Source organism: Rhinolophus sinicus, linkage group LG02 (assembly GCF_036562045.2).
Source record: "Rhinolophus sinicus isolate RSC01 linkage group LG02, ASM3656204v1, whole genome shotgun sequence".
NCBI classification, from domain to species: Eukaryota; Metazoa; Chordata; class Mammalia; order Chiroptera; family Rhinolophidae; genus Rhinolophus; species Rhinolophus sinicus.
This window is the reverse complement of record NC_133752.1, coordinates 144,896,250-144,922,344: the sequence shown is the minus strand read 5'-3', so window position 1 is coordinate 144,922,344 and position 26,095 is coordinate 144,896,250. Positions and strand designations below refer to the sequence as shown.

The 26,095-nt window shown below is 49.2% G+C and overlaps 3 protein-coding genes across 6 annotated transcripts; 1 reads left to right on the top strand and 2 right to left on the bottom strand.

Annotated features, from left to right (window-relative positions):
* Window positions 1–784: 784 nt before the first annotated feature.
* ACKR5 (atypical chemokine receptor 5) lies at window positions 785–2,924 on the top strand. The gene is made up of 2 exons (XM_019742421.2): window positions 785–910; window positions 1,451–2,924. Exon 2 carries the CDS (start codon window positions 1,467–1,469, stop codon window positions 2,667–2,669), a length of 1,203 nt encoding a protein of 400 aa, XP_019597980.2. The 5' UTR covers window positions 785–910; window positions 1,451–1,466; the 3' UTR covers window positions 2,670–2,924.
* Window positions 2,925–4,920: 1,996 nt separating this feature from the next.
* On the bottom strand, window positions 4,921–12,733 carry ZBTB39 (zinc finger and BTB domain containing 39). Its single transcript, XM_019742418.2, has 2 exons — window positions 12,601–12,733; window positions 4,921–11,084 (listed from the first exon to the last, which is right to left on the bottom strand). The coding sequence occupies exon 2, from the start codon at window positions 11,038–11,040 to the stop codon at window positions 8,905–8,907; it is 2,136 nt and encodes a 711-aa protein (XP_019597977.2). The 5' UTR covers window positions 11,041–11,084; window positions 12,601–12,733; the 3' UTR covers window positions 4,921–8,904.
* Window positions 12,734–17,186: 4,453 nt separating this feature from the next.
* TAC3 (tachykinin precursor 3) lies at window positions 17,187–23,969 on the bottom strand. Of its 4 annotated transcripts, none has more exons than XM_019742303.2 (8): window positions 23,776–23,964; window positions 23,148–23,260; window positions 21,834–21,884; window positions 20,663–20,759; window positions 20,440–20,469; window positions 19,905–19,958; window positions 19,446–19,520; window positions 17,187–17,433 (listed from the first exon to the last, which is right to left on the bottom strand). In XM_019742303.2, the coding sequence occupies exons 2-7, from the start codon at window positions 23,253–23,255 to the stop codon at window positions 19,447–19,449; spliced, it is 414 nt and encodes a 137-aa protein (XP_019597862.1). In that variant the 5' UTR covers window positions 23,256–23,260; window positions 23,776–23,964; the 3' UTR covers window positions 17,187–17,433; window position 19,446. The 4 variants fall into 4 exon arrangements, with proteins under 4 accessions (XP_019597862.1, XP_019597863.1, XP_019597865.1 ...); XM_019742304.2 differs by having other exon boundaries at window positions 17,187–17,430; window positions 23,776–23,963; XM_019742306.2 differs by having other exon boundaries at window positions 21,834–21,881; window positions 23,776–23,962.
* Between the last annotated feature and the right edge of the window lie 2,126 nt (window positions 23,970–26,095).

Genomic DNA, 26,095 nt, shown 5'->3' with positions numbered 1-26,095 from the left:
GGAAGCTCTGCTGACACGAGATGTTCACCAACAACGAAATCCATGCTATGAGCCTTACCCCCATGGATTGGAGGAGAGAGAAGCCTAGTGACTTTCAATCAATCTCTCTCTCTCTCTCACACACACACACACACACACACACACACACCATGCATACACCATGCACACACTTCATGAGAAGTACGGAACGATGGGGGAAAGGATGATATTCTCCTACTCCTTTCCATCCAGGAGTCTCCCTGAAGCTCAATGCTGCCCCTTCCCCACCCCACATCCAGTCTTCCTATCTCTCCAGATTCTCAACTGAAATAAAAAAAATGAAGACTGGAGAGAATGGCAGGGGGTGGGCATGAATCAGTGGAGAAAGGATCAGAGTGATTAAAAGTCTGACTGATTTTCAAATTTATTTTAGCCCTCCCACCCCTCATCCAGTTCTGCTTTAGAAGGAATCAAGACAGGCAAGAGTGGGATTCCAAGCCTATTTAGAGAATGTAAAACACATACAATATAAAGCATTTAATGCAGGTCCACCCCTGTGCCAAGCACTTCACCATGATGTCTCATTTAATTCTCACCACACCCCTAATAGTAGATACTATTGTCCCATTTTTCAGGAGAGAAACCAGGCTTTAAGAGATAAATTTGCACAGCTAGTGAGGAGTCTGGATTTTAATGCTTGCAGCCTGACTCCTCCCCACTAGGGCACACTGGGTCTTTTGCTGTGACTTCCTCTCTAAATGGATTGGGGGAAGGCAGGAAAAACCCCAATCCTCGGCCAGTGATATTGCTTCCCGGATGAGAAGGGCGGCCCTGAAGCCCAAAGCGAAGCCAGCCCCACTGCCACAGTCCCTCCAGCCTCCTTGCAGCTCCCCAACAGTCCAGATCCGCTGGCCCTCGGAAGGAAACTCAGGTGAGTGTTGCCCCCTCTCAGGGAAGAAGGGATTGGAGACCACTGCCTTTCCTGCATGGTCAACAGGTGTTCCCAGGGATGAATTAGAGGGGTGTGTGTGTGTGTGTGTGTGTGTGTGTGTGTGTGTGTGCATGTGTCTGTGTGTCTGTGTCCCAAACCCATAGCCCAAATGGCAAAACAGAGCGAGGGCCCCTAACGAAGGCCAGAGTGAACGGGAGAAGTGCCAGGAGACAAGTGGAGGTTGGAGACCCCCCGGGGCTGGAGAAGGGTGGGACTGGCCAGGCTGCATAGAAATCTGGTTTGGCGCAAAGAGTTCTGGTCTCTCCCACCATTGAGGCCCCTTAGCAAAATATCTCTGCTCTTGGGTCAAAACTGAATTGTGTACTATTTTACCATTTGAATGCTCAACTTCCCTTTCTTGTGTCTTCAGACCTAGAATCTTTCCTCAAAGCCTCCTGGTCCCTGTGATCTGCTACCTGGGGAACACCAGGCTGTTTTCCAGGTCTCCTTTCTCTTCCAACCCTCTCTTCTCCCCACTAGGCATTTGCTGGTCCTGATGTCAGTCATGGCCAGCACGGGGTCCGGTCCCACTAAGGAGGTCACTGCAGGGTCTGCCGGCGACCTCGGAGAGATCCACAACTGGACCGAACTGCTCTATTTCTTCAACCACACTTTGCCTGAGTGCCACATGGAGCTGAGTGAGAGCACCAAGCGAGTGGTCCTGTTTGTACTCTACCTGGCCATCTTCGTGGTCGGGCTGGTGGAGAACCTCCTGGTGATCTGGGTGAACTGGCGCTGCTCGGGCCGGGCAGGTCTGCTGGGCCTGTACATCCTCAACATGGCCATAGCAGACCTGGGCGTCGTCCTGTGTCTGCCCGTGTGGATGCTGGAAGTCACACTGGACTACATCTGGCTCTGGGGCAGCTTTGCCTGCCGCTTCACTCATTACTTCTACTTTGCCAACATGTACAGCAGCATCTTCTTCCTGGTGTGCCTCAGCATTGACCGCTACATCACCCTCACCCACGCTTCTCCCTCCTGGCAGCGCCACCAGCACCGAGTGCGGCGGGCGATGTGCGCAGGGGTCTGGGTGCTGTCAGCCATCATCCCGCTGCCCGAGGTGGTCCACATGCAGCTGGTGCAGAGCTCTGAGCCTATGTGTCTCTTCATGGCACCTTTCGAAACCTACAGCACATGGGCCCTGGTGGTGACCCTTTCCACCACCATCCTGGGCTTCCTGCTGCCCTTCCTTCTCATCACAGTCTTCAACCTGCTGACGGTCTGCCGGCTTCGGCAGGCAGGACGGCCCGCGGGCCGGCGCCACTGCCTGCTGGTGTGTGCCTACATAGCTGTCTTTGTCATCTGCTGGCTGCCCTACCACGTGACCCTGCTGCTACTCACACTGCACGAGACCCACCTTTCCCTCCACTGCTACCTGGTCCACCTGCTCTACTTCTTCTACGATGTCATCGACTGTTTCTCCATGCTCCACTGCATCGTCAACCCCATCCTTTACAACTTTCTCAGTCCGAGCTTCCGGAGCCGGCTGCTGAGCGCGGTGGTGCATTACCTTCCCAAGGGCCAGGCTGGGGCAGGCAAACGTGCTTCCTCCTCCTCCTCCTCCACTCAGCATTCCATCGTCATCACCAAGGAGGGCACCCAGCCCACTGCAGCAGGCTTCCACCACCACTCCACCCCGAACTTTCAGGCACCAAATGCTTCACCCATCTCTGTTCCTCAATCTCTTATGGCTAGCTGAGGTAGAGTCCAGTCTCCTCCCTCAGTGAAGTAGAAAGCTGGAGGCGTGGGTGAGAGATTTGGGGGAAGTGGGAGCGGGGGAAAGGATCAGAACACCCACGGTAAATTTTGAGTTTATCTTATATCCTGAGATGGGGAGAGGGAGAAGGGGCAGGGAGGGATAAAGAACGTGCCCTTGCTGGTGTACTGTTTGTCTCGTTTCTTGTGTCTAATGCAGTCACACAGGAAAAAAGATGAAATAAATAATAGAAACAGTCATGACTCTGGATCTCTGGGAAAATCTGCACTTGCAGCTGTGATTGAGAAAGGAGCTCAGGCTAAAGAGATGCTTTGCTGAACCTAGACACTCATTGCAGCAACCACCCTGCCGGGAAAGTGAGCTCCACAGGAACCTGACAAAACTTTCCTTTTGTGTTTGTGTGCTTGTTTATCTCCCAGCACACCATGCAGATTGTGGGGACAAGAGGCCAGAGGCCAAGGAACCAGGAGGCCTCAGTGTGCCGGTTTCCTAGCAGTGCATCCTCAGTGCTGTGATAAATGCAGGGAATGGGGAAGCAGTGGGGGGTGGGGGAGCCAAGGTCTGAGCAGGCACCCAGCAGCTGGGTCGGCAGATTGGTTCTCCACCCCCTTCCGCCATCCAGGAAGCTCTCCATTTCCTTGCTGATACTCTCCCCCTGGCTTGTCCATCCTGCGCCCCTCCCCCCAAAGCAGAGGAGCTGTCCCAGACTCCATGCTCTTCACAACCCCTCTCCCAGCTTTGGATCTGGGAAGAGATGTTATCAGAAATCCACCCCTGTGGAAATCTTTATCTACATTCCCCCTGCTCATTGGGCCCAAATCTCAAAGGGTCTTAAGCTACCCACTGTTGCTCCCCTTCTCTCCAGATCATAGGAAAGCATCAAGGGACAGCCATTCTGGGAGCAGACGTTGGGACAGCCAGCAGCAGGCACTGACAGATGCTCTGCCCCTCAGCCTTTGTTTTCTTCACAGGACGGGAAGTAGAAAATTTCCAATTCTGTCACAGAGCAGAGGTCTGACGGTATTCTTCCTTCAGTTCTCACTTGTATACTTCTCCCTGGCCTAGTCTTTTCGTAATTTATCTGTCTTCTATTAACACTTGCCCTATAGATAATAAAAGAAGTTCTCTTATTAACAAGTAGGTCTTCTGGAAAGGCTCGTTTATCAGTTTGGGAAACTTAGGACCGTGACCATAAAGAACTCTGACTGAAGTAAAAGCCTAAGAACAGGTCCAAGTCCACCAGTTCCAAGTCCTTGGTCTTAACCCTGCCTGTGGAGACTGAATGGCTTGTGGTCATAGTCACTGAGAGCCTCTGTCCTGCTCAGTACTGTGTCTATGTTTAACAGTTGCTTTTAGAAATCTGCAACTGTATTCACCAGATGCATTAAACATGTGTATGTACCAATGTTGTATGTACACATTTGTCAGTATGGGGGGAAAACCTGTATCTACAGTCCCCCCTGCTCACTGGGCCCAAACCTCAAAGGGTCTTAAGCTGCTCAGTGGCACAGAGCTGAAGGCTTTTTCAACCAGGATAGTCTGGACTGTGAGCTGGGGTTGCAGTTAAGGGCTTAACCTAACAATGCAGAAAATGCATTAAAAAGACTTTCCTCCCTTGTGCACACATAAAAACCAAGCCAACATCCAATGCCCCTTATCACTGTCTCCTCTGACTTGGGTTTGAGAAGTTTCATAAAGGAAACCTAATTTTACATGCCACATCCCAGGTTACCTCAGATCTTGGCCACTTCCCCAAAATCATCCCCCAGTCACCACACTGGCAGCATGAATATTTCCTGGGCCTTGGAAGGAGGGAACTGGCTGTGCTGACTGCTCAGCATGTACTGAACAGGGATGGGAGCCAGGCCCGCCGCAATGTGCCCTGAGGCCAAACGGACCATATCACACCATAATTTCAACAGGAAATTATGCCAAACTTCCATCTCCGGTGTTTCATCTGCCTGTCTCCACTCCAACACACCATGTCACAGGGAATTAAATGGCACTGGCAAGACAATTTGTGGCCAAATCTTGAGTCCAAACAGACATTTACCAGAGGTCCACTGTACTCTCTGGGCCAACAGAAGATCCCCCTCAGGGACGTCTACCTGAAAAGGTGGGGTCATTGACCATGTTGACACAGGTCAACAAGTTAACCCTGGGGAATTCCAGCTACAGGAAAGAAAAATGTACTACCTAAAAGAATACTGCTTCTGAAGGGATGACAGCCCACATAGTCTGAACTCCAGGGATGAGCATAAGTACGGTAAATAGGAAAAGAACTCCCATATCCAATTTCCTTTTTTTATTCTAAATAAAAAACCACACTTTGTGCCGAACAATGGAATATAAAAAAATCAGATGTACAACGATTTTAGACATCTACTATTTGGGGGGAAAGTTTACAAAATATACAAAACTTTACAGCAATAGATAGTAAACACTTAAATATTAGGAGGTCAGTACTTATTAATTTAATGGAAGGAGTTAGACGTCAACAACGCTTCTCCATTTCATAAGAGACTTTAGCTAGTAGAGGTGGGAAGGGCGGGTGGACTGGACATGGGAAGGGTGTTAAAGAAACACTGAAATCCAAAGTTTTATTTCCATCCTGATGTAAAGTTTATGGCGAGGAATCACATTGAAACGAATGCTGTGTGCCCTGCTTCCTGACTCATTCGTGCAGGTTTTAGGAAAATGGATGTGTAGAGACTCCTAGATGGGCACAGATGTCTCCACACAGCCTCCTTTCGTGCCAACAAAATCAGTGTCCGTCCATAAAGGGATTTAAATTCACTTCCGCAGTGGAGTAGTCTGGGAAAATAGGGCACAGCAGGAGGTCAAAAGAGAAAGAAAACTTATCAGTAGCAAAACCTGACTGGGGAGAAGGTATTTAAGCCCAAAGGCTTGTCCTGGAGACAAAAGGGTGCTTGCTGACAGATCAGAAGAGAAGTCAAAAAGAACTTTTACCCATTTTCTGGTTCTTAGGCGTCACCTGGACCAGATCCCACCCCCAACTCCTTTCTTCCCAACTAACGTGAACTATAGAGAACCCATGGAATCTTAAAATGTAGGACTAAATATGAGGGTAACGCAGAGCTTCTCAGTGGGTGCTGTGGCATCAGTGAGTCATCAGTGGGTCCCAGGAGAGCTAGGACCCTGATCCCCTCCTCTGGCCACATGCAGCCTCTGCTGTTTACCCCAGTGTGCCATACAAGTATTACCCTCCCCTCAGGAAACAGGTTGGGAACGGCCTCATGCTTGGTTTAATGCTCTATAGTTGCCATCTTGAAATTCTTAATTTTTTAAACAAAGGGCACTGCCAATTATGCAGTTGGTCCAGGGTACAGAACAAGAAGCAGGAGGAAAAGGGAGAAGACAAGACATTCAAGGGTCAAACAGAACCTCAGAACAATACAGCAGGAGACAGTACTAAACTGGGCTCCAGGGCAGAGGGTGCAACAAATTCAAATGAACAGAAGATTGAAAAAATAAAAACTCAAAATAAAACGAATACCTTCCACCAGGAATCCTAGAGTGCCCTTTGCCACAATAGAGTTTCAAGTAAAACATTTCAGAAAATGGTGAGAGGCCGAGGCAGTAAACATGACTCCAAACAGAGGGAGGGCTCAGGTGTGACTATGGGGGACATGTGGAGAAACAGGGTTTGGTCAATGAGCCTCATGAGCTGCTGAACCTGCTACATGTCTAACTGCAACCCACTGTGCCAACCCGAACCACTGGGCCTCAGGAGGATCACGGAGGTGCAGTTGTTTTTTTTAGTGTTTCAGGGGCAAAGTTTCAAGGATTTGCTTTTTGGTTTACTGGCAAAAAGGGAATACTTCACAGTTTCAGGTTAAGTATACAGACTACCCAGCATCCACGACACCCTCTGTTTAGGAAACCGGTTTCTCCAGCATACGGATCCATTCTCAGCTGTCGGGTTGGGTTCCAGTAAGTAGCACCTCTCTTAAATCCGGCCATTCAAAAATCAGTCCTCACCAATAGTCTGGGAGGAATCACTCAGGCTTGAGAAGCTTAGCAGACACTTGATGGTAGTCTTTTACACATTTGCCTTCTTAAATTTCTAATGGTCAGTGTGGGAGACAGAGGGAGAAACTGGTCAGGGATGAAAAGTCTCAGTACTGCTTTCCTGATAAAAATTCCCAAAGGAACATTTAACAAGGTGGGTTTAGATGGTGAAAGGTGGCCATTTGTACAAGTCCCTCATGTAATGGCCACCCCACCAGAGAGCCCTGCACTCCAATTCAGAGGCTTTAACAGTCTCGGGCTAGAGAGAGGCAGCAGGTCCAACAGGGTTTGCCTGTACGACTTCATGTAACTTTCCAAGTTTAGGAAGGATGAGAAAATGTGCAAAACAGGTCCTTCGTGTGACTTGATCCCCTCAACTCAGTCCCCAATCTACTCCATCACAGGATGGAAGGAGAACGAAAGGCCTAGGAATTGAACAAGCCCCAACTTTCTAGAATTTACATTTATTACCTAAAGAGTTCCCTGGCTTTATTCTCCAAGAGACTATCTGGAGATAAAGAAAAGAATTTGTTTGTTTAAAAGCTTGACACATTCTCCCCCAGTTCTAGCCGATTTTCCAAATCTCTGGCCAGGACTGTCCCCTGGAATACGGCTCCGTGCTGGGGAGAAACTCACTTTCCTGAAGTCTCTTATCCAAAAGAGATGCTGGGTAATATGTATACAAAAATAAAAATAAATAAATATTAACATCCAAAAAGGCGTTGTTAGTTAATTAAAACCACTTGCTATGAAACAGCCCGCAGTGCTGCCGAGTCCCACAGGGGCAGTGTCAGGGCCGAGGCCAGGGGCTTGCAGAGCTCGCCTGAGCAGGTGAGGTAGTACGAGTTACTGAGGTGCCGCCTAGTGAGTCTACGCGATTGAGGGCCCTCTCCCTCAAGCCTTCTTTGGGCAAGACCCCTCCAAAGCCAACTAAGAACAAAACCAATCAGCCCCGTGGACCAGGCAGACACATTTCCCAGCCACCTAGGGAGGGTCTGAACCAGCTCCCAACCGATAGCACCCCCTGGCGGAAATGCAAAGACAGATCAGGATAAATTCCAGCAGGTCAAAGGTGAGCTGCCAAAGCTCCTGCCCAGTTGCACAAAGTAAACAACAGGTTACCCAACTGGGATAGACAGAACGCACATCCCACTACGTGCCACCAGTTACTTGGTCCCTTTAATCCTGAAAGGGCTCATATCCACCACTCCACCACCTCGTGGGGTCTTCTCATCTACACCATAAGCCAAACACACTTCTAAGTGGGAGACTGCACATAAATTAAGGCAAGGCTGCTGCTGTCAGAGACATCCCCACCTCTCTATCAGGAAACTCAAGGTCCATGGAGGCAGCCAGATAACAGACGACTACATCAAAATGGCTCCCTGTCAGGGAAGGCCTGATGTCCTGGGCCATCACTCCATATCATGTTTCTTTGGAACTGAGGAGGAAAACAGAAACCTTCCTTTCTATCCATCCAGGCTGGTACTTCTGATGGCACTGCAGGACTTATGGCTGGCAAGGCTTCATCCCAAAGCTTTCTAACCTAAATAGAAAGCTTAGTCCCCAGTCTGGATCTCGCTGCCAAAAGATTTTACTGTCCAGTCAGCAGATCAGAGCCATGGAGCAAGCAGGCACCCCCATTCCTAACACCTTCCCTGCCGAGGGCTGGGCCAGGGACCTGAGGTGAGCTGCCCTGCCGACTAGTCTTTTCTGAATGATCACATTCCCCAAATCTCTCTCATAGCTGGTATCCCAGTTGGAAGTCTGGCAGTAATACCCACAGTGAAAACCTCTCTCCTCCCCCTCTATCCAGTGAGGCTGTTGGTTGGATTCTTAGCAGCATAAAACCGATCAGTAAACTAAAACTCAAGCAGCTGGGGAAGGGGATCTAGTTGGCACTGGCCTGACGAGATCCCAAGACCAGCCTCAAAAGAACCAAAAACACAGCCCTCAAGGGCAAGAATCGGTAAGGAGGTAAACATGATAGGGCCGTTGCTTCTCAAAAACAGTAACAGCTCATGTGCTATTTCTTCTTTTTCTTCTTTAAATACAAGACAGAATTCCTAACAAGGCAAAATTGTTAACTTCAGCTGGGGAGAGACCAACAGCCATTAGAAAATCAACGTCCTGGCTGCCACCTGGAAGACCCACCCCCGCCTCCCCCGGCTCTGCTGGGACCCAGTCAGCTGTCAGGGTTCTTTTCAGCCTCTTTGGAATGGATAATGTACATGAAGGTCTGCTCAATGGTGAAGTCGGGCGGGAGGCTGCCTTTGTGCACGCCAACGTGCTTACTCATGAGGTTGAGGGTGGAGCTATAGTGGCCACAGACCGTGCAGCGGTACATGAGGGCCCCTGAGTGCGTCTTCAGGTGGCACTTGATAGTTGAGCGGCCTCGGAAAAACTTGTGGCATACCTTGCACTGGTATGGTTTCTCGCCCGTGTGGATCCGCCGGTGGTAGTTAAACTCGCTTGTGTGGGCAAATCTTTTGCCACAGACCTTGCAGCTGTACTTGCTGTTTCCAGGTTGGCCCTGCAGAGCCAGCTCCTCACTCAGGAAATCCTCTGCTGGCAGCTTCCGCTTCTGGAGAGCTGGGTGCTGTAGCCCAAAACCAGGCCGCGGGTCAAGGCCACTGTTGCATTTGTGCTGGCTGACGTGGTAGCGATAGGCAGCCTCCGACTTAAAGCTCTGGCTGCACAAGTGGCAGCGGAAGAGGGTGTCTTCTAGGCTTTGGTGCACAGCCATGTGCTTCTCGAGGAGCTGCAAGTCCACAAAGCTGTTGGCACAGACAGAGCAGGAGAAAACCGAAATGCCGAGATGGGAGAGGGTGTGCCACATGAGGCTGCAGAGGTTGAGGTGGCGCTGGTCACACACACTGCAGGCCTGGCCCTTCAAGTGTAGATGGTCAAGGATGTGGCCCCGGACCACGTGGAAATCTTTGGCCAATGCCTTCCCACAGGCAGCGCATTTCAGCTCTGTGGAGGCTGCCCCTGAAAACAGACCCAGCTTCCCAGGTAAGGGATCATTGGGGTGAACAATGATGTTGTTCTCAAATATTCCATCCCGTCGATGAAGGGTCAGCTGCCACTGGGTAAAGAACTTGGTTTCACACATGTCACAGGAGAAGAGGAAAATACCAATGTGGGACAGAACGTGAGTCACCCGGGAGTTTCTGTCCTGAAAGTGGGTCTCGCAGACCTTGCAGTTGCCTGTCAGCAGGTCCACGTGGTCCCGAGCATGCTGTCGGATCAGTTGAATATTGGGCTCTAGAACTTTCTTGCACACCTGGCAGGGCATGGCCTTATTCTCTCGGCTGTCGTTCTCTCCAAAGGTCAGCTCATCCTCACTGTCGTCACTCAACTCAATCACCTCCTCCGCTGTGCCGATCTCCTCGGTGGGGTCTTCAAACTGCAAGTCATCATCCCCCAGCTCCTCCAGCTGGAGCTCATCCATCTGCCCAAAGCCTGGATCTCTGGAGTGGTCACTATTGCTCAGACAGGAGTTGGTCCCAGTGGTAATGTCTATTGCATTGTCAGGGGGGAAGCAGCTGTTTTTACTGAAGTCTCCATTGCTCTGAACTTTGTATGGCTGGCAGGAGCTTGTGCTCGTTTGGATGCCCATGCTGACGGTGCCTAGGATGGGCTGAGTCACCATATTAGGTACAGACGTGAAAGGAGCAGGAGTATCACGGTCTTCTGTCTTTGGTGGCAGTGGCTGCTGAGGCTGAGGCAGGCTATGGTTAGTGTCACTAGAAACATTTCTCTCTTCCTCTTTATAGCTTCCTCCAGCATCACTAGGTAAGACATAGTTTCTATCAGGACCAAAGTGTTCCCCAGCACCCCGGAGTTCTCCAAGGGGATGGGCAGGCTCTGCTGAGCTACAACTCAGGGAGCTGGAGTGGCTCTCACTGGTGTTGGTCAGGGGCTTGGCCACAGCAGTGCTCTCCAAGTCAGGAAAGGTGGAGTGACAGGCCCGGAGGAGGTCCTCCATACCCAGACGCTCAGCTACCTCGTAGATGACCCCAACGTTGATGAGGTCCGTGAAGAGCTCCGATGTGTAGACAAAGCTCAGAATCTTCTCAAAATTGGCAGGGGTGATGAAGTCCACCACATAGGTCCTGGCAGCATCGAGCCCAGTGTTTAGGAAGAGGTTCTGGAAGTAGCCAGCCGCACAGGCCAGCACAGCTTTGTGGGCTGGGAAAGAGCGGCTTCCCACCACAATGGTCACATCGCACATGGTCTCCGAGAGCCGGCACTTGTTGAGTTCCTTCAGCAGGTTGTTGGGGTGGTTGGTGCTTTGCAGTTTGATCCTCATGCCCATCTTAGCAGCTCCTATGAAGTTGCCTTCTTATCAGCACAGTTAATCTGTGGACAGCAAAAAGAAAAGTTGGATGGCCAAACACATCCCTGCAAGTGAGGCACTCTGCAGGAGAAAATACCATCAGTCTGAGTGTTTCTAAGCCCCAAGTTGAGGGGGCAGGAGTGAACAGACATGGAAAGCTGCTCCATTCTGCCAGGGGGAAGGACAGCAAAAATGATGGGACAATGAATGACCTCTCTCCTTGTATATACTCAAATACAGAGTTATGACAAAATCCAAGAGTACTGATCTGATACCTAGTCTTTAAGAGACAGTGAGAGAGGTTGTAGGACTGGTTGGACAGAAGCCAGTGCTGTAGAGGTATCCGGCCAGAGATATCGTCTCAGACACAATCTTACACTTCATTTCCAGAGCAACAGGCTCAAATCTTTCTCACATTAATTTCCTAATTTCCTCCTGAATACAGGCTTTCCTATCTCGTTGAGTACATTCTCTTCCCTTACGATGCCAAATGCCATATACATACTTGAACACAATTATCAAAGTTCCATTAGCTACTGAGGAAAAGCTACAATGTTCCACTCCACCTTTTAGTTTTCTAACATTACTGTGTCCTTTCAGTCTCTAAATAAATCTTGTGCTCATTCTGGAGTTCCCATCTCTCCCTACATGTGCTACCTGCCTACTCTCATCTTTTCACAACCCAGAGCCATTCAGAAGTTAAAACACTTCAGAGCCCAAAGGAGTAAAGCAAAGAACACAACTGTAGTACTTAATATTGCTTTATTTCTTTTTACCACCCTTTCTGGGGTTTATGCTTATGATGACCAGAACTAAGAGATTTACTTGATGCCATAAGAACACATCAAGTAAATCTTGATGCATCAAATTATATGGGTAAGACTCCTGAAAGGCTTGCTCAATACCACTTTTTCCCCTTTTCCAGTCCTACAAGCATAAAGATAAGTTAACTGCATTCTCGTCCTGTCTCACAACTCGCCCTGCGTAACACAGCCCCCTTCTCCACCTCACCATTCTAGTAATTCCCAACTTTTTCTGGGGCCCAGGAAGCTTCTGAGCATTGTTTGGGTACCAGCCAAGCATCTCCCGAGCCCTGATGGCTACATATCAACGGTCAGCAGGTCCGGGCACTGGGAAGTCTGCGTGGGGAGTAAGAGGGAGGCAGATTCCGAACTTCCGAGAAGGCACCCCAACAACCCCGTGGCTCCGCAGTCTCCCCTCTGGAAGGTCGAATCCGGGAAGAAGGGCGTTGGATCCGGCTGGGGCACTCCATCGGGAGGGCACCGAGCGCACCGGTACATCCCCAAAGACCGGCGACTGCCTGGGAGACTCCGGAGGGGGTGGGGGGCAGGCGGCAGGGCGCGGGGCCGGCCGGGGAGCAAGGGATCCGCGGCGGGGCCATCCGGGGTCGGCGCACGGCCGGGGAGGATGGGTCCGGCCCAGGGGAGTGGGCTGGAAGGAACACAGCGAGAGCGAGAGAAAGGACGGGACGGAGGTCGGGCCTCGGCCAGGGACAGCCCTCTGCCCGGCCGCGCTTACCCGGCTCCGCGGGGCCCGAGCACCATCGCCGCCGCCGCCTCACACAAAGGCCCCGGCCCGCCGTGCCCGGCCCGACGAGGAGGCGGCGCCGCCGGCCGCGGCCAGACTCTCCATCCGCCGCGCCGCTCGCCGCACCGGCCCGGGCCGCCCCCGTCGCCCGGCCCGCAGCGCCCCCCGCCGTCCCGGAGGAGGCAGCGCCCCCCGCCGCTGGGCCTCAGCGTCCCCCGCCGCCCGGGAGGAGGCAGCGCCCCCCCATGGCGGGGACGGGAGCGAGGCGGGAGGGGTGAGAAGCCACCAAGCCTGGGGCCCGCTCCCCAGACCCCGCGCGGCCCTGCGACGTTACCACCACCACCCCGCCCAGTTCTGGCTTTTCTGAAGCACTCCAACCACTCCCTCCTCGTCCCGGTACCTGAAGAAGTGAAAAACCCTATTGCCAACTCTACGCTCTCCTCGCCTCTCCTGTTCTCTCTCCCTCCCTCTTCAATACATAGGAACCCCTGAGTCTCCAGGACCCTTCTGTTTGAGCCTCTCTCCTATCTCATCCACTTGCAGATGACAGAGGGCCATCAGGCACAAACCCCCAAGGCAGGCACATGCTACAGTTCAGTAATTGCTGGATGGATGAATGGGGAAAAGGGGACATACCAGATGATGCCAACTGATCTAAGCCGGTTTGGCTGTTCAGCAATCATGAGTTATTTTGATGAATTTGAGAGATTGTGCGTCCCCTTTTCCACAACCTCACTAACTGACGGTAGATGACACCAAAAGCAAGCATAATATTAAGTGCTGCCAAACATGTAATATTTATTAGCAAGGAGATGTAAAAACAGCCATATGACCTGATCTTGTTTGGGGTCAGGCAGTCTCATTTAGCTCTCTCTCATGAAAGGGTCAGTTGGAGACTGATACGTGTTTCAATGACAGGCCCAACCCCTACAGCTGGATGAGGTGGCCAAGTGCTCCTGAAGTAGAACATCACACAATGAATATACTCCAAACCTCCAGCATCAGCATGATTCTGAGACATTAGGCTGCAAGACTTGCCAAGAGTCTTGAGCCTGTTCAATCTTTTTAACCAACTGCCTTCCATCTATTTAAAAAGAGACAACAGGCCCAAAATGGAGTCACTTGTGCTGAGCCATATTACCAAACAAAGACTTAATACCTAACCTAATTGCAGTTTCAGCCTCTCTCAGGAATGTAACCTTAACCAGTCAGTCTGGAATTTTCCTGGTCAGCACTAGTGAGGTAATCTGCCTAATAAAACCCTGTTGGGCCTCAGAGGTAGGTGACCTTGCCTGAAACAATCCACTCTTTGCTAAATAACTTCCTTGTCCCACCTCTTTCTGCCTTTAAAGGCTTTCCTTTTCTACAGCCCTTCGGAGCTCCTTTCTATTGTAGCAAATAGAAAAACATGGGATTGATTGCCTGATCATGAATGGTTGAATAAAGACAATTTGATCTTAAATTTACTTAGTTGAATTTTATCTTTTTAACAGTGGCAACCTTGCATCAAGTAAGTCCATCAGCATCATTTTTCTAACAGGCTTAGATGATGATTAGCATTTTTTAGCAATAAAGCATTTTTTAATTACAGTATGTATATTGCTTTTTTTAGACATAATGCTATTGCACACTTAATAGGCTATAGTATAGTGTAAACATAACTTTTATATGCGCTGGGAAACCAAAAAAGTTTTGTGCCTCGCTTTATTGCAGTATTTACTTTATTGCAGTGGTCTGGAACCTAACACGCTATATCTCCAAGGTATGCCTGTGTTTGTATGGTCTTCATGCCCATTTCTGTCACAGAGCTCCTAAAAATTTCCTAAGTGATAGAGAACCATGATGGTGTCTGTTGTTATGTAAATAAATGACTTTTGGACCACACCTAAGATGGGGGTTGGTTGCCAGGAGAACCAAACTTTTGATTAGAGGGTCCCAACGCCCTGACCTCCAGTGAAGGAGGAAGAGAACGTGGAGGTTGAATCAATCACCAATGGTCAATGATTTAATCACTCATGCTGTCAAGTGAAATAAAAAAGAGTCTGGAGGCTTTGGCTAGAAATAAATGATGAAGATTTATTTAAGGGTCTTAAGGTTTGCAAACCAGAAACACAACTAGGCAATACCCAGAGTGTTCTGAAGAAGAAAGAAAAGCTAAGGGTTCTTATAGTAAAAAGTACATTCTTGAGAGGAATCAGTCTGGTATTCTTAGCCTCTGGATTGGTTCAAGATGGGAATCCTCTAGATGACTGTTGGTCTGAATAATGGATGTGTCAGGTGGTCTGGATATGTAAACATTCTATCCTTAGTCCTTCAGAGGGTCATCAGAGGGTTATTTGGAGGTTCAGAGTATATACAGGACTGGAAAGTTAAAAAATTTAAGTGCCTAGCCTAGTTAAAACAAGACTAAAATTGTTTCCTCATGCCTCAACCTACTTTAGTTATTTAGCAGCTTGACTATAGTGATTCCATTTTATTTCTTCACTCGATTTCTCAATGCCTATTTAATGAAGCCTCCATAAAAACCAAAAGTTCAGCGAGTTCCCCGGTTGGTGAATACTTGGAGACTCGGAGAAAGGAGAGTTGGGTATTCCAAGAGAGCGTGGAAGCTCCACACCCCTTGCCCCATGCCTGGCCCTATGCATCTCTTCCCTCTGGCTATTCCTGAGTTGTGTCCTTTTATAATAAACAGGTTATCTAGTGAGTAATTGGGTTTCCTGAGTTCTGTGAGCCACTCTAGCAAATTAATTGAACCCAGGAAGCAGGTCATGGGAACCTCCAATCTGTAGCCTGTCAGTCAAAAGCATAGGTAAGAAGTTGGGCCTGGATTGGCATCTGAGGTTAGAGTCTTGTCAGAATAAGCCCTTAACCCATAGAATCTGATACCATCTCTGGGTAGATAGTGTCGGAGTATTGCTTGGTGTGTGGAAAACTCCCACTCCACACAGGTGGGAATTGAGTCCAGAACCTTTAATACTGAAGTCTTTTTAAAAATAAATCATGCAGTCACAATAGCACACATACACAAAGCTGAATGGAGAAGGGCTGTGAATCCAGTCTTGTTGACCAGGTATCCTTAGGCATCAACTTCTTTATAACAGGAAGAGGAGAGGCAGGATTCCTTCACACATTCTCCAAGTACAAAAATGGAATCTGATTTAAAATGTGTCTTTATTTTTCCTGGAATCCTCAATACTGCAATTTTTATCAGTCCCACCAGAGAGCGACCTTTCTGCATGTATGCTCCTACTTGGCAAAGTGTGTCGTCTCAGCACACATGCCAGAGTCCCAAGTTTGAGCAGAACCAACTCTTGAAGCTTTCATGACCCAGATAAATTCCCCAGATTCTGCAAAAGATACCCTACTTTTAAACCCTCTAAATAGATCATTTTGAAAAGTCAACAAGAAGACTCACCGGAAAAAGGCTTAATGATCTGGGCTGAGGGCATTCTTTGACCTCTAGCATGTCACCTGACACCAAGGATACTGAGGTGAGCTCGCCCTTTTTCTCAGCCCTAACATACAGCTGTGGGTGCAAAGTTGCCCCAGTCAAGTTCTGGGAAGAGAGAACTTTCACTATGTTGAAAGAACTGGAGGAAGTGGCCTCTGGCCTCATGGTCTTGTCTTTATACTTCCTTGGGAGAGCTGAATATTGACTTGTATCAGGGTGGTTGAGGGGCTTGGCCAAGGTCCCTGCACCGGTCTAAGATAGAGAAACTGAGGATTTCCCAGGCTGTTCCATTAGGGTACAGAACTCCCTTTGAGATCAGTGGGCTGTGATAGTTGGCACATCAGATGAATGAAAACACCCATACACACCTCAGTTAAGTGGCTTACATATACTGTGAACAACTAGACCAGTGTTACAGGAGCTGGTAACAGTGCATTATAGAAGAGTCTGAAATAAATGTTTCCCCTTTATAATAACTAAAGTGACCAGTTAACAATGAAAACATCTGCTCCCTTCTTTCTCAGCTGCTACAGTAACTTCTCTGTCCATTTCCCATCCTAGCAAGATCAAGAGTTGTTTTCTTGTCCACGGCCCTGCTAGACTGTAAACACTGTATATGGGTCACCATCTCATCCCCATGACCCATTGCAGGACCCATTCTTGACACTTGGGGACAGAATAATGATACAGTGCTAGAGATGCATACGCTTCTGTGGCTGGGTCTTTGCACAGCCTTGATCCCCACCTCCCTCCTCTAAGTAGAGTCAGATTCAGGGATTAATATCTCACAGGCCCATTCTAGAAACACAGACAAGCCCTTCAGAATATGTTTTTTCTTTATCTGAAACTAGTCTGTGAACTTTTTTGAGTGCTAGAAACCATCTTCCAAATTCATTTATTTATTCTTTTAATCACTAAATAAATCTCCTGATGCTAATTGTATGGAGCACTGAGTAAAACACTGTTGGGAAAATTCATGTGTGCAAAATAAAGATACTTCCATTTATATATGATATACATGTGTATGTGTGCATATCATATATATGTATGTGTGTATGATGTAGCTGGAAGAGTCAAGAAAGAGAAAAAGAAAACCCCACCCACCAACAAAATACATGACTCTAGATCATACATAAAAATCCTTTATTGTTGAGGAGACCAGGGGAATCTATAGTCAATGCCAGCTGGGACAGTGGATGCCCACTGAACAGTTTCCACATCACTATGGGTAGAGGGATGGTGAAGGAGTCAAAGCACGAGAGTGTTACAAGGCTGGGAAGAGAAAGGGAAGTAGGAGTGCATGCATCTGGGGATTCAGAGAGGGCAACAGGGTGTCTTCATGATGCAGAGCCCAGGAGTCCAGAAGTGAACTGCTGAGAACCAAAAAAAGGAAATCACATCTTCTAGCCTGTAAAACTCCCACCAACCACGGGCTGGGGAAGCACGGGGAGATGGGGAGGGCATCTGTAAGGGAGACGCGGAGAGAATGGAAGTCTGATGCACAGCTATCCCTCAGTGTTAAATAGAGGACTGAATTCTCATAGCTGCAGGTGTTTGTACCTTCCCAGCTGTGTATTTCTCATTCATTTATAAACACCTGTGCACATGTTCTGTTGAGGACTACGCAAAAGATGTAGTGACAAAGTTCATATCATCCTAGCATCCGCATGAGCCAGGCACACACACAGCCCCATCCACTGCACCCTGGTGCTAATGCTCCCCCAGCCTCACCCAGTCCTTCCTCCTCTTTCCAGAAACCCCAGAAGGCCTGGGGACCACTTCCTTTTTCAGCAATTTCATCTGAATGAAATAAGATGATACAATGATCTTTGTTGATTCATCCCGTCTAATCTCTTTTAAATGCCAGCCACCAGGGACCTTATGTCCTATTCTTCCTGGCACCTAACAGGTTGAGAATGCTCCATCAGTGGTGAGATTATGAAGGCTGCAATTATGGGCCTCTGAAAGAGCCTAGATTCACCAGCAAGCAGTAAAAGTAGATTTCCACAATGCACTTGTTTCTGCTATTTGTATAAAATACTATGGCAAAATTACACTGTAATTATCTTTATGGCCGATGCATAACGCTGGGAGAGAGTATGTCATCCAGATATAGCTGTCCGTATAATTATCTGGCGGTCGGCAGGACTGAAATAACCATCTAATGAGAGCAAAATGATACGGTAAGTACCATGTAATCAGCGAGTTACGGTTATTACAGCTGTTTGCGCCCTCTCACCCAACACTGAATGGGGGGCCAGACCTCATCTCTGGCCCAGGGAGTCATGCGCAGTTTCATCGAGAGCCAGTTCCTGCTCCTTGGGTCTCCCTTGAGACCAATGAGTGTGGGTACCAGGGGCAACAGTCCCTCCGTAATAACTGAGGCTTCCCAATCCCTCTCCTTCTCTCCCCCCACTTCTTTCTTTGAAACCAAGTGCAAAGAAAGCCATCAGTTAAGCTGCTATTGCCGTGTGTGGGAAGATAGTGTCAAGGCAGAAATTTCCGTGTTCTGACTAGACGCTTCCCTGGGGTACTCTCACACTCGCAGAGCAAGTGAGAGATCCGTCAGCCCACTCAGGCCTGGGGTCCAGCCCAGACTGCTCTAGGCAGACAGACCGGAGCCAGCCAGGCCAACGCTAGGACATTCCTCATGCCGCCCAGACCGCAACAATCATAACGAAGCCAGCAGGGCACTGTGTGCCCAGCACGGTTCGGAACACTTTACCTATACTCAGTCATCAAAACCACAGCCCTGCAAGGTACTATCGTCACCCCTATTTTTCAGATGGAGAAACTGAGGGACACGGTCAAGGGGCCACAGCTAGTGAGTGGCAGATCCAGGATTCAAACTCAAGCCATCCTCTTATCCATTACACTACACAGAGCAACTAAGATACAGTTTCCAGCTATTAGATTTTAGAGTTCCTTGCGTCTCTTCCTAAATCACCCTTGTGGAGAACTATACACTAGACCCAGTAACCAGAGATTCTGAATGATCCTAACAGTGAGCCTGCCTAGGAGGCGAAATGTTTCACTTGTGAACTGGATGTGGTACCTGTAATTATCAGATGATGATCTCTCCATCTTTGGCACAGATCAGGAGAGAACGCAGTCCAAACAACAGAAGTTGCCCATCAGGGAAGCCCCAAAGGAAAGTGATGAAAAAGAGAGGTGTGTGTGTGTGTGTGTGTGTGTGTGTGTGTGTGTGTGTTCGCAGACAAGCACATACCTCTAAGTGTTGGTGTGTTTGACTGTGTTTGGGGCACTGGCAGTGTATTTTAGGGCAAATTTATGAGCATTAATGCCTGTAGCGTCAGACAAAATGTTTCTCTGTCAACCTACACACACATAGTCCCCCCTCCTCTCCCTCACCGACAATCCTTACCTCATTCCACATTGGTAGGATACTTGAGGCTGCCAAAGCTGGGGACATTCTCTTGGTTCACATCAATAGGAGAGTCTGGGGTGAAGTAAACACTGTCGTTAGGAGGGAGTTTTCTGAATGTGACCTTCACCCTGACCCGACAATGAGGGACTGGCTGTGAAAGGCAGCATTGGAAGACAGAGTTGGGAGGAAGAGGTGCGCTTTGTTCGGGAGATGAGGAGAAAGCAGGGCCTCCCTAACCACTCCTGTTCCCAGCTGCAGCAGAACCATCTTATAAGGCTCTCCCCACTCTGCTCCCAGAGAAGGCTGCACTGTGGATCCAATCTGATTGGGGAGAAGGGGCTGAAGAGCCCTCACTGTGGCTGAGAAAAGTCATCACTTTCCCTCTGAGGACAAATATGAGATATTTGACTTCTGCATATCGTGGCCAATACTCTAAACCCTTCCACACACTCCTACCTGGCTGGATGTTCCTCTTGCCCATAAGTCCCACGAAGAAGTCATGCATGTCACCTGCAAAAAAAAAGGCCAACATTGTCCACAGTGACAATGAGGGGGTGATGTGTTTCCTGAGACACGTGTCAAGTCTTCTGAGATTGGATTTCTCATCTCTGTTTCTGTCTCTTGCCACAGCTTGACACCCCACAGTTAGCAGGCTTTTCCCTAAGCCCTCCCTCTCCACCCATCTCGCCCTCCTCCACATTTCCAGAATTCTCTGCCCCAGCAGATGCCTGGCTTAGAATCTTCACAGCCACCAAGAGGTCCTTTTGGTTCCCAATGACCAGCCAGCAGAGGAAGAGTCCACCACGCCCCTCACACCTGCTTCCTCCTAGTTCCCGTGGCCTCCCAATTCAGGAGAGGCTAGCTGAACCCTTGCAGCTGGCATATTGCTTGTGCCAGCTGAGATGGGGCCAGCCAAAATAGTCACTGGTCCCCATGCCCATGATGCTCTGGGCAAGTGGTCAGCAGAGATAGGGAGGAAGAGGCTACTCACGTTTCTGGAAGAGTGACAATTTCTTAGGATCTGTGAAAGCAAGAACAGGTATATAACTAGGGATTGGAATCTGGAAAGTGACTATTGGTGGGTGTTCAGATCACAACCCTCAGTCATTCACTAGGCCATCTGCAGGCTCCTTCCCACCTGAAGGGGTCTCCCGGCCCATTTCATCCTCAGAATTCTGCCCCCGCACATCCTTACCCCCAGGGCTGCATCCTACCCTGGCTAGCCTTGCCCAGAGTTTTGAGCAATTCATCCACAGAGACTGAGCCGCTGCCGGAGAGAGTCTTGAGCAACTGGTTGATATCCGGGACTTTCTAAGGGAAAGAAACAACGAGGACTGAGGCAGGAAGCTCACACCCAAACTATTCCCTCTTTTCCCATGAGAAACAGCCTCTCATAGAGACTATCACAGCTGAACCTGACATCTCATTTCTTTCAGGATTTCCTCTGGTATCCAACAGAAGAGAAATGTGGTCCATGGCCCAGGAGCACCATCACTGGGACCTTGTTAGAAATGCATATTCTCAGTTTTACCCCAGACCTACTAAGAACCTGGATTTTAACCAGGCCCCAGATGCCTCACATGCATACCAAGGTTTGAGAAGGCCTGGGAAAGGGGACACGTTGGGCATCCCTTAGCGACTAACCAATTGTCTCCCTTTGCCCAGGACTGAGGGACTTCCTGGGATGTGGAACTTTCAGTGCTCAAGCTGAGATGGTCCTGGCAAAACTGAGACAGTTCGTCATGTGATCTCCAACTCCAGGGCCCTTTTGAGCCCTCTCCCTTGAGGCTGTCTCCCAGCTCCTGCCACCTCGGTTCTTTGGGCTGTCAGTTCTTTGCTCCCTGGCACATCAGGAACTAATTTGCCCAAGGATGCGTTTGCCCCACTGACTGAGCCGTGAATTCCCCCATCACAAGAAAGGCTGATGAGACAGAGCGACTGTCCTCTGGTCTGTGCTCCATGACTGAGTTGCCAACAGGACTCTGTCCTGGGGACGGGTGAGGGGAGGCCGCTTGGGCACATCTGCAGCCCTGAAATACCCGCACTCTGCACTGTCTGTGGATGTTTCTCTCTGTGTTTCCCATTGCCTCTCACTCTTTTTTTCTCCATGGATTTCTGTCTCTGGATTTTTCTGCCTCTTCCCTTTCTATCCTGGATTTAAAATTCCAGGAAGGCAGCACGTTCAGAGTGATACCTCTTCTCCTCCACCCGCAAATGACCCTTAGATTCTGGACCTGATGCCAAGTAGAGGCTCTCAATTGTCTTGGTGATTTTTTTTTTTTTTAGCAACTTGGGCACAGCAGGCTGATTGGTGGGCACACACCACATACCCAGCTCATTGCAGCTGCAGAGAGACTGATAGTAATCATGCTTGGAGATTCTCACCTTGAATCTCAGAGGTGCCACTCTGTCCAGCGTCCACACGTCCCTGGGCTGCTGAGCACACACAGAAGCACAGTGACACAGGATGCACCCCACACGGACCAACCCAGTTGCTTAGGCACTCATAAGTCCTACCCTCTTCCCACCCCAATTTCCCTCATCGTCACAGACCTGCGAGGGAAGCGGTGTGACAGAAATGTCTTTCATTGACCAAGAGCAAGGTCTCAAAGCAAATCTGTCTCAGAGGAATATACCCAGAAATGCTATCTTAAGCTGAAACTTTGGGTTCCAAACACAGTGTCCAGTCCATATTTGGCACTCCCCATGTGTTTTTTGAATGTGGTACAACTGCTGCCATCTGCCAGGCTGTCAGCCTATCCGGCCCTGGGACACCTCACCAGCTGGATGAAGGCTGGTGATCTCTCTCTTTGCCCAGCACATAGCTTCCCAGCTAACCATATTCCCCAAATTATTCAAATGCTCTGCCCACCTCCTATAAAGAGATGCTAAACAGATTTGAGGGGGAGAGGCAGTTAGACTTCACACATTGAATTCGTAATAAATTCCACCTATAATCGTCTTAAAAGCATTTGTACCAATATAATTGCTATCATTTCAAAACCCTAAGAAGATTTCCTCCTTGTTCTCCCTCTGTAGCCCTACCCTGACAAGTCCTATTCTTTTCTTAGAAGAGCTTTGAAAATCAGGGCCTAACCCATTTTGTTTGTTTGTTTGTTTGTTTGTTTCCCTATCCTGACTAAGCAAAGGCTGGAGGAGGGAAAGGGGGATAGTAGAGGGAAGGCTTGGGATCTTAGGACCACCTGAGTTTACCAGGGGTGGACGAGCAGGGGATAAGGGAGTTTATTTGAAATTTGAAAACAAAATAATACACATAACTGATAGATAAAATAGCATACAAATGACCATTTGGGAGAGAAATTCTGTGTTTCACTACATCCAGGGAGCAGAGAGGATCTGCGCGCCCTGCAAAGGGACAGAACCTGAGCTGGACCAGCGAGAACCTTAGACCCCCCTGGCCTACCCCTCACAGTACCATCTAGTCACCAAGTCACCAGTCCATCATATTGGTAAGGCACCTTTTACATTCAAGGCGTCCAACTCACGCAGAGGGACAGAGACACAGACACACCCAAGCAGTGAAAACAGGAGTTGACAAGAGATGCAGGGAAATCCAGCCCTCTGAGGGATAATTCTGCCCCACTTTCCCCCCTACAGCTTTTGGGACCAGCAGAGCGCTGCTCGCATGATGTTGCCCAGTACTCTGCCAGGGCAGGCCCAGCTGGAGGGGTACCTTACCTCCTTGCGGCCCCCACGAGGTACCATCTGTTCCTGTGACTCCTCACAGACAGCCCCCTGAGCCAGGCTGAGGGCCAGGATGGCTGCCAACAGCAGGGCACTCCGCATGGTGCCTACGAGGGCAAAGGGACAGAAAGGGAAGGTGGGGACAACAAGGATGCAACACGGGCGAATGCAGGAAACATTTACAACCAGTAGCCCTGCTTCCCCTGCTTCCAACTCCCGCATGCGAGCCCTGGTCAGGGTGAGCACCTCCAAGCAGGGGGACATCCCTTGGGCTCAGTTCACCTGGCAATGAGCAAGGGGGCAATAGGGCCAGGGCCCCTGGGCTCTGAAGGAAGATGATAGATTTATAGGACATGCACAGATCTATTTCCTTACTTGGCTTGAAGAGGGATTCTGGATGTTATCCTCCAGCACTAGGCAACACCAAGACTTAGACAAAAACTTTCTAATGTGAAACAACCAGCTTCACCCAAACATGACTAGTTCTCAACCCCTTTCTTTCGGCATTCTGCTCACTTCCCAGTGCCCTGCTCCCCGATTAAAGGCTGCCACCTCCTTTATTTCTCCTGACTCTGGCCCCTGTCCTTTGGTGCCAGCTCCAGCCCTTCCCTTTCATGCCTACCTGTGGAGCAGCTTTGAGCCTAGAGCTGGATGGTCTAGCAGGATGAGGGAGCTGGCCGGGAACACTGCCTGCTCCCCACGAAAGCTGGGGATGCTGATGCTGCTGTGAAGAGAGAAGCAGGGAATGGAAGGGATCTGGGAATGTGGCAGGATCTCCGCCCGAGCTCCCTGATAAAGACTCTGGGAGAGTCTGGGGGAGCTGGGGGAGGGGCTGAGAATCACCAATCCCAGGGTGGCTGGAGAGGAGCGAGGAGCGGGGAGGCTGGTAGGAAGGAAGGTATAGGCTGCGGCCACACACACACACACACACACACACACCACAAACCCAGCAGTGAGCTGGAGTTATCTGGCAGCCCACTTTCCAACAGCCCCTGAGCTCGGCATACAAAGGAATAATGTGTATATGGTTTGTCACAAAATGTCCAAGCGAGGTCTAGCTCAATAAGTATAGTCCCTGGGCCTCTTTTTCCTCCTTGTTCACCCTCCAGCTCTTTGCCCTTTAAACCCTCAGACTAGACTGCCAGGCCAGAACAGTTTCAGTCTAGTGCTTCTCTAGCCCTCCCACCACCAGGACGGCCAGGCTCAGATCCCGAGGATGGGGAGGGGAGTCTGGCATCCCCTCAAGTCCTCGTTTCCCCCTCTGTCCTCCTCTCAGCTGGAGCAGAACCGTCACCCCCGTCCTCCAAAGAACTGCGGGTCAGCACTTCTCCCTGCTGTTGACTACAGAGACCCCCAGGGTCTGGCTCTCTGCACCACCCCCACTGCCCAGGCCTCTCCCCACTCCACTCCTTCTGGAGCCCTGAGTCAGCCTGACTTAGCTGCATCCTTCTAGAGTACTAACTTCTAGTTGCCCCACTATAACCTCGGAAAGGAGGAACAGAACCCTACAGCTGAGCTCCCCCACACTCACCCTCAACCCCAGCATCAATCTCTTCATTGCTTCTTTATTTCCTCACAGTTACATTTCCCCCCACTCTCATCTGTCTTCCTGCAGCTCAGGCATCTTCTCCCCTGACTTTTCAAGCCCTTCGTTCACACCCCACACTGTGGAGGGGGCTTATGTTGCTTATTTCACACCCAAGGTGGAGCCTTAGGGGAGAGTCAGTCATAACCAGGATCAGAAAGGAGACACCGAGAGAAAAGATGCTGCTGAAAGAGATGAGGAGAGAGGCAAAGTGAAAACTGCTTCAGGGTGATTCGTCACTCCCAGTGTTTATAATGGGTTCAGGGTTTGAACATTTGCAAGGTTCACACAGAGCAATCCATTTGATTTTCATCAGCACCACCATGTGAATAGAAGATGTTCCCATTTTTCAGATGAGGAAACTGAGGCTCACAAAGCTCAATCACATGCTCCAGGACATACAGCTACTGGACAACAGCCTCAAATCCAGGTTTTCTCACTCTAAACCTCCCCTTCATTTTATTACACTGGTATGAGCTTTAACGAACAAGGGAACAGCTAACTCTCCCAGAGGAAGTTGTGGCCTATTTCCCCAAGAGACCTGGAGATATGCGACCTCGTACTGTCCTACATCCTGAGATTAGGGAAAGGACCATAGCTCTGTTGTGTGTTTCCTACAAAACCTGCTCACTAACACCTTGCCCAGTCACCCTATTTAAAATTACTGCCACTCCATGCTCTGCATCACCCACCTTTTTTTCTTTCTTTTTTTTAAAGTTATTTGTCTTTTATTATTGAGTTATACGAGGTTTTTACATATCGTAGATAAAAGTCCCTTATTAGATACAACTTGCAAATATTTTCTCCCATTTTGCAGGTTGTCTTTTCACTTTCTTAATGTCCTTTGAGGCACAAAAGTTTTTAATTTTGATGATGTCCAATTTATCTATTCTATTTTGTGTTTGTCCTTTTAGTGTCATACCTAAGGATTTGCCTAAACCAAGATCACTAAGATTTACTCATATTTTCTTCCAAGACTTTATAATTTTAGCTGTTACATTTAGGTCTGTGATCCATTTTCAGCTAGTTTTTGTGGATGGTAGGAGGAAGTGGTTCCAATTCCTTCTCTTGCGTGCAGATCTCCAGGTGTCTCAGTAACATTTGCTGAAAAGACTGTTCTTTCCATATTGAACTATCCAGGCACCCGTCCCTAGTCCAAGTGCAGCTGCCTCCTCCTCTCCCCCCACCTTTCTTTTCATCATGCACTTACTACGTCCAACATACTAAATACTTTACTTAGAGTTTGTCTAGCGCACCCCCCCACCGACCAGAATGTCAGCATCACAAGGGCAAGGACTTTTGTCTGTTTTGTTTGTTATTGGATCCCTAGCTTTATAGTGTTTGGCATATAAATGGC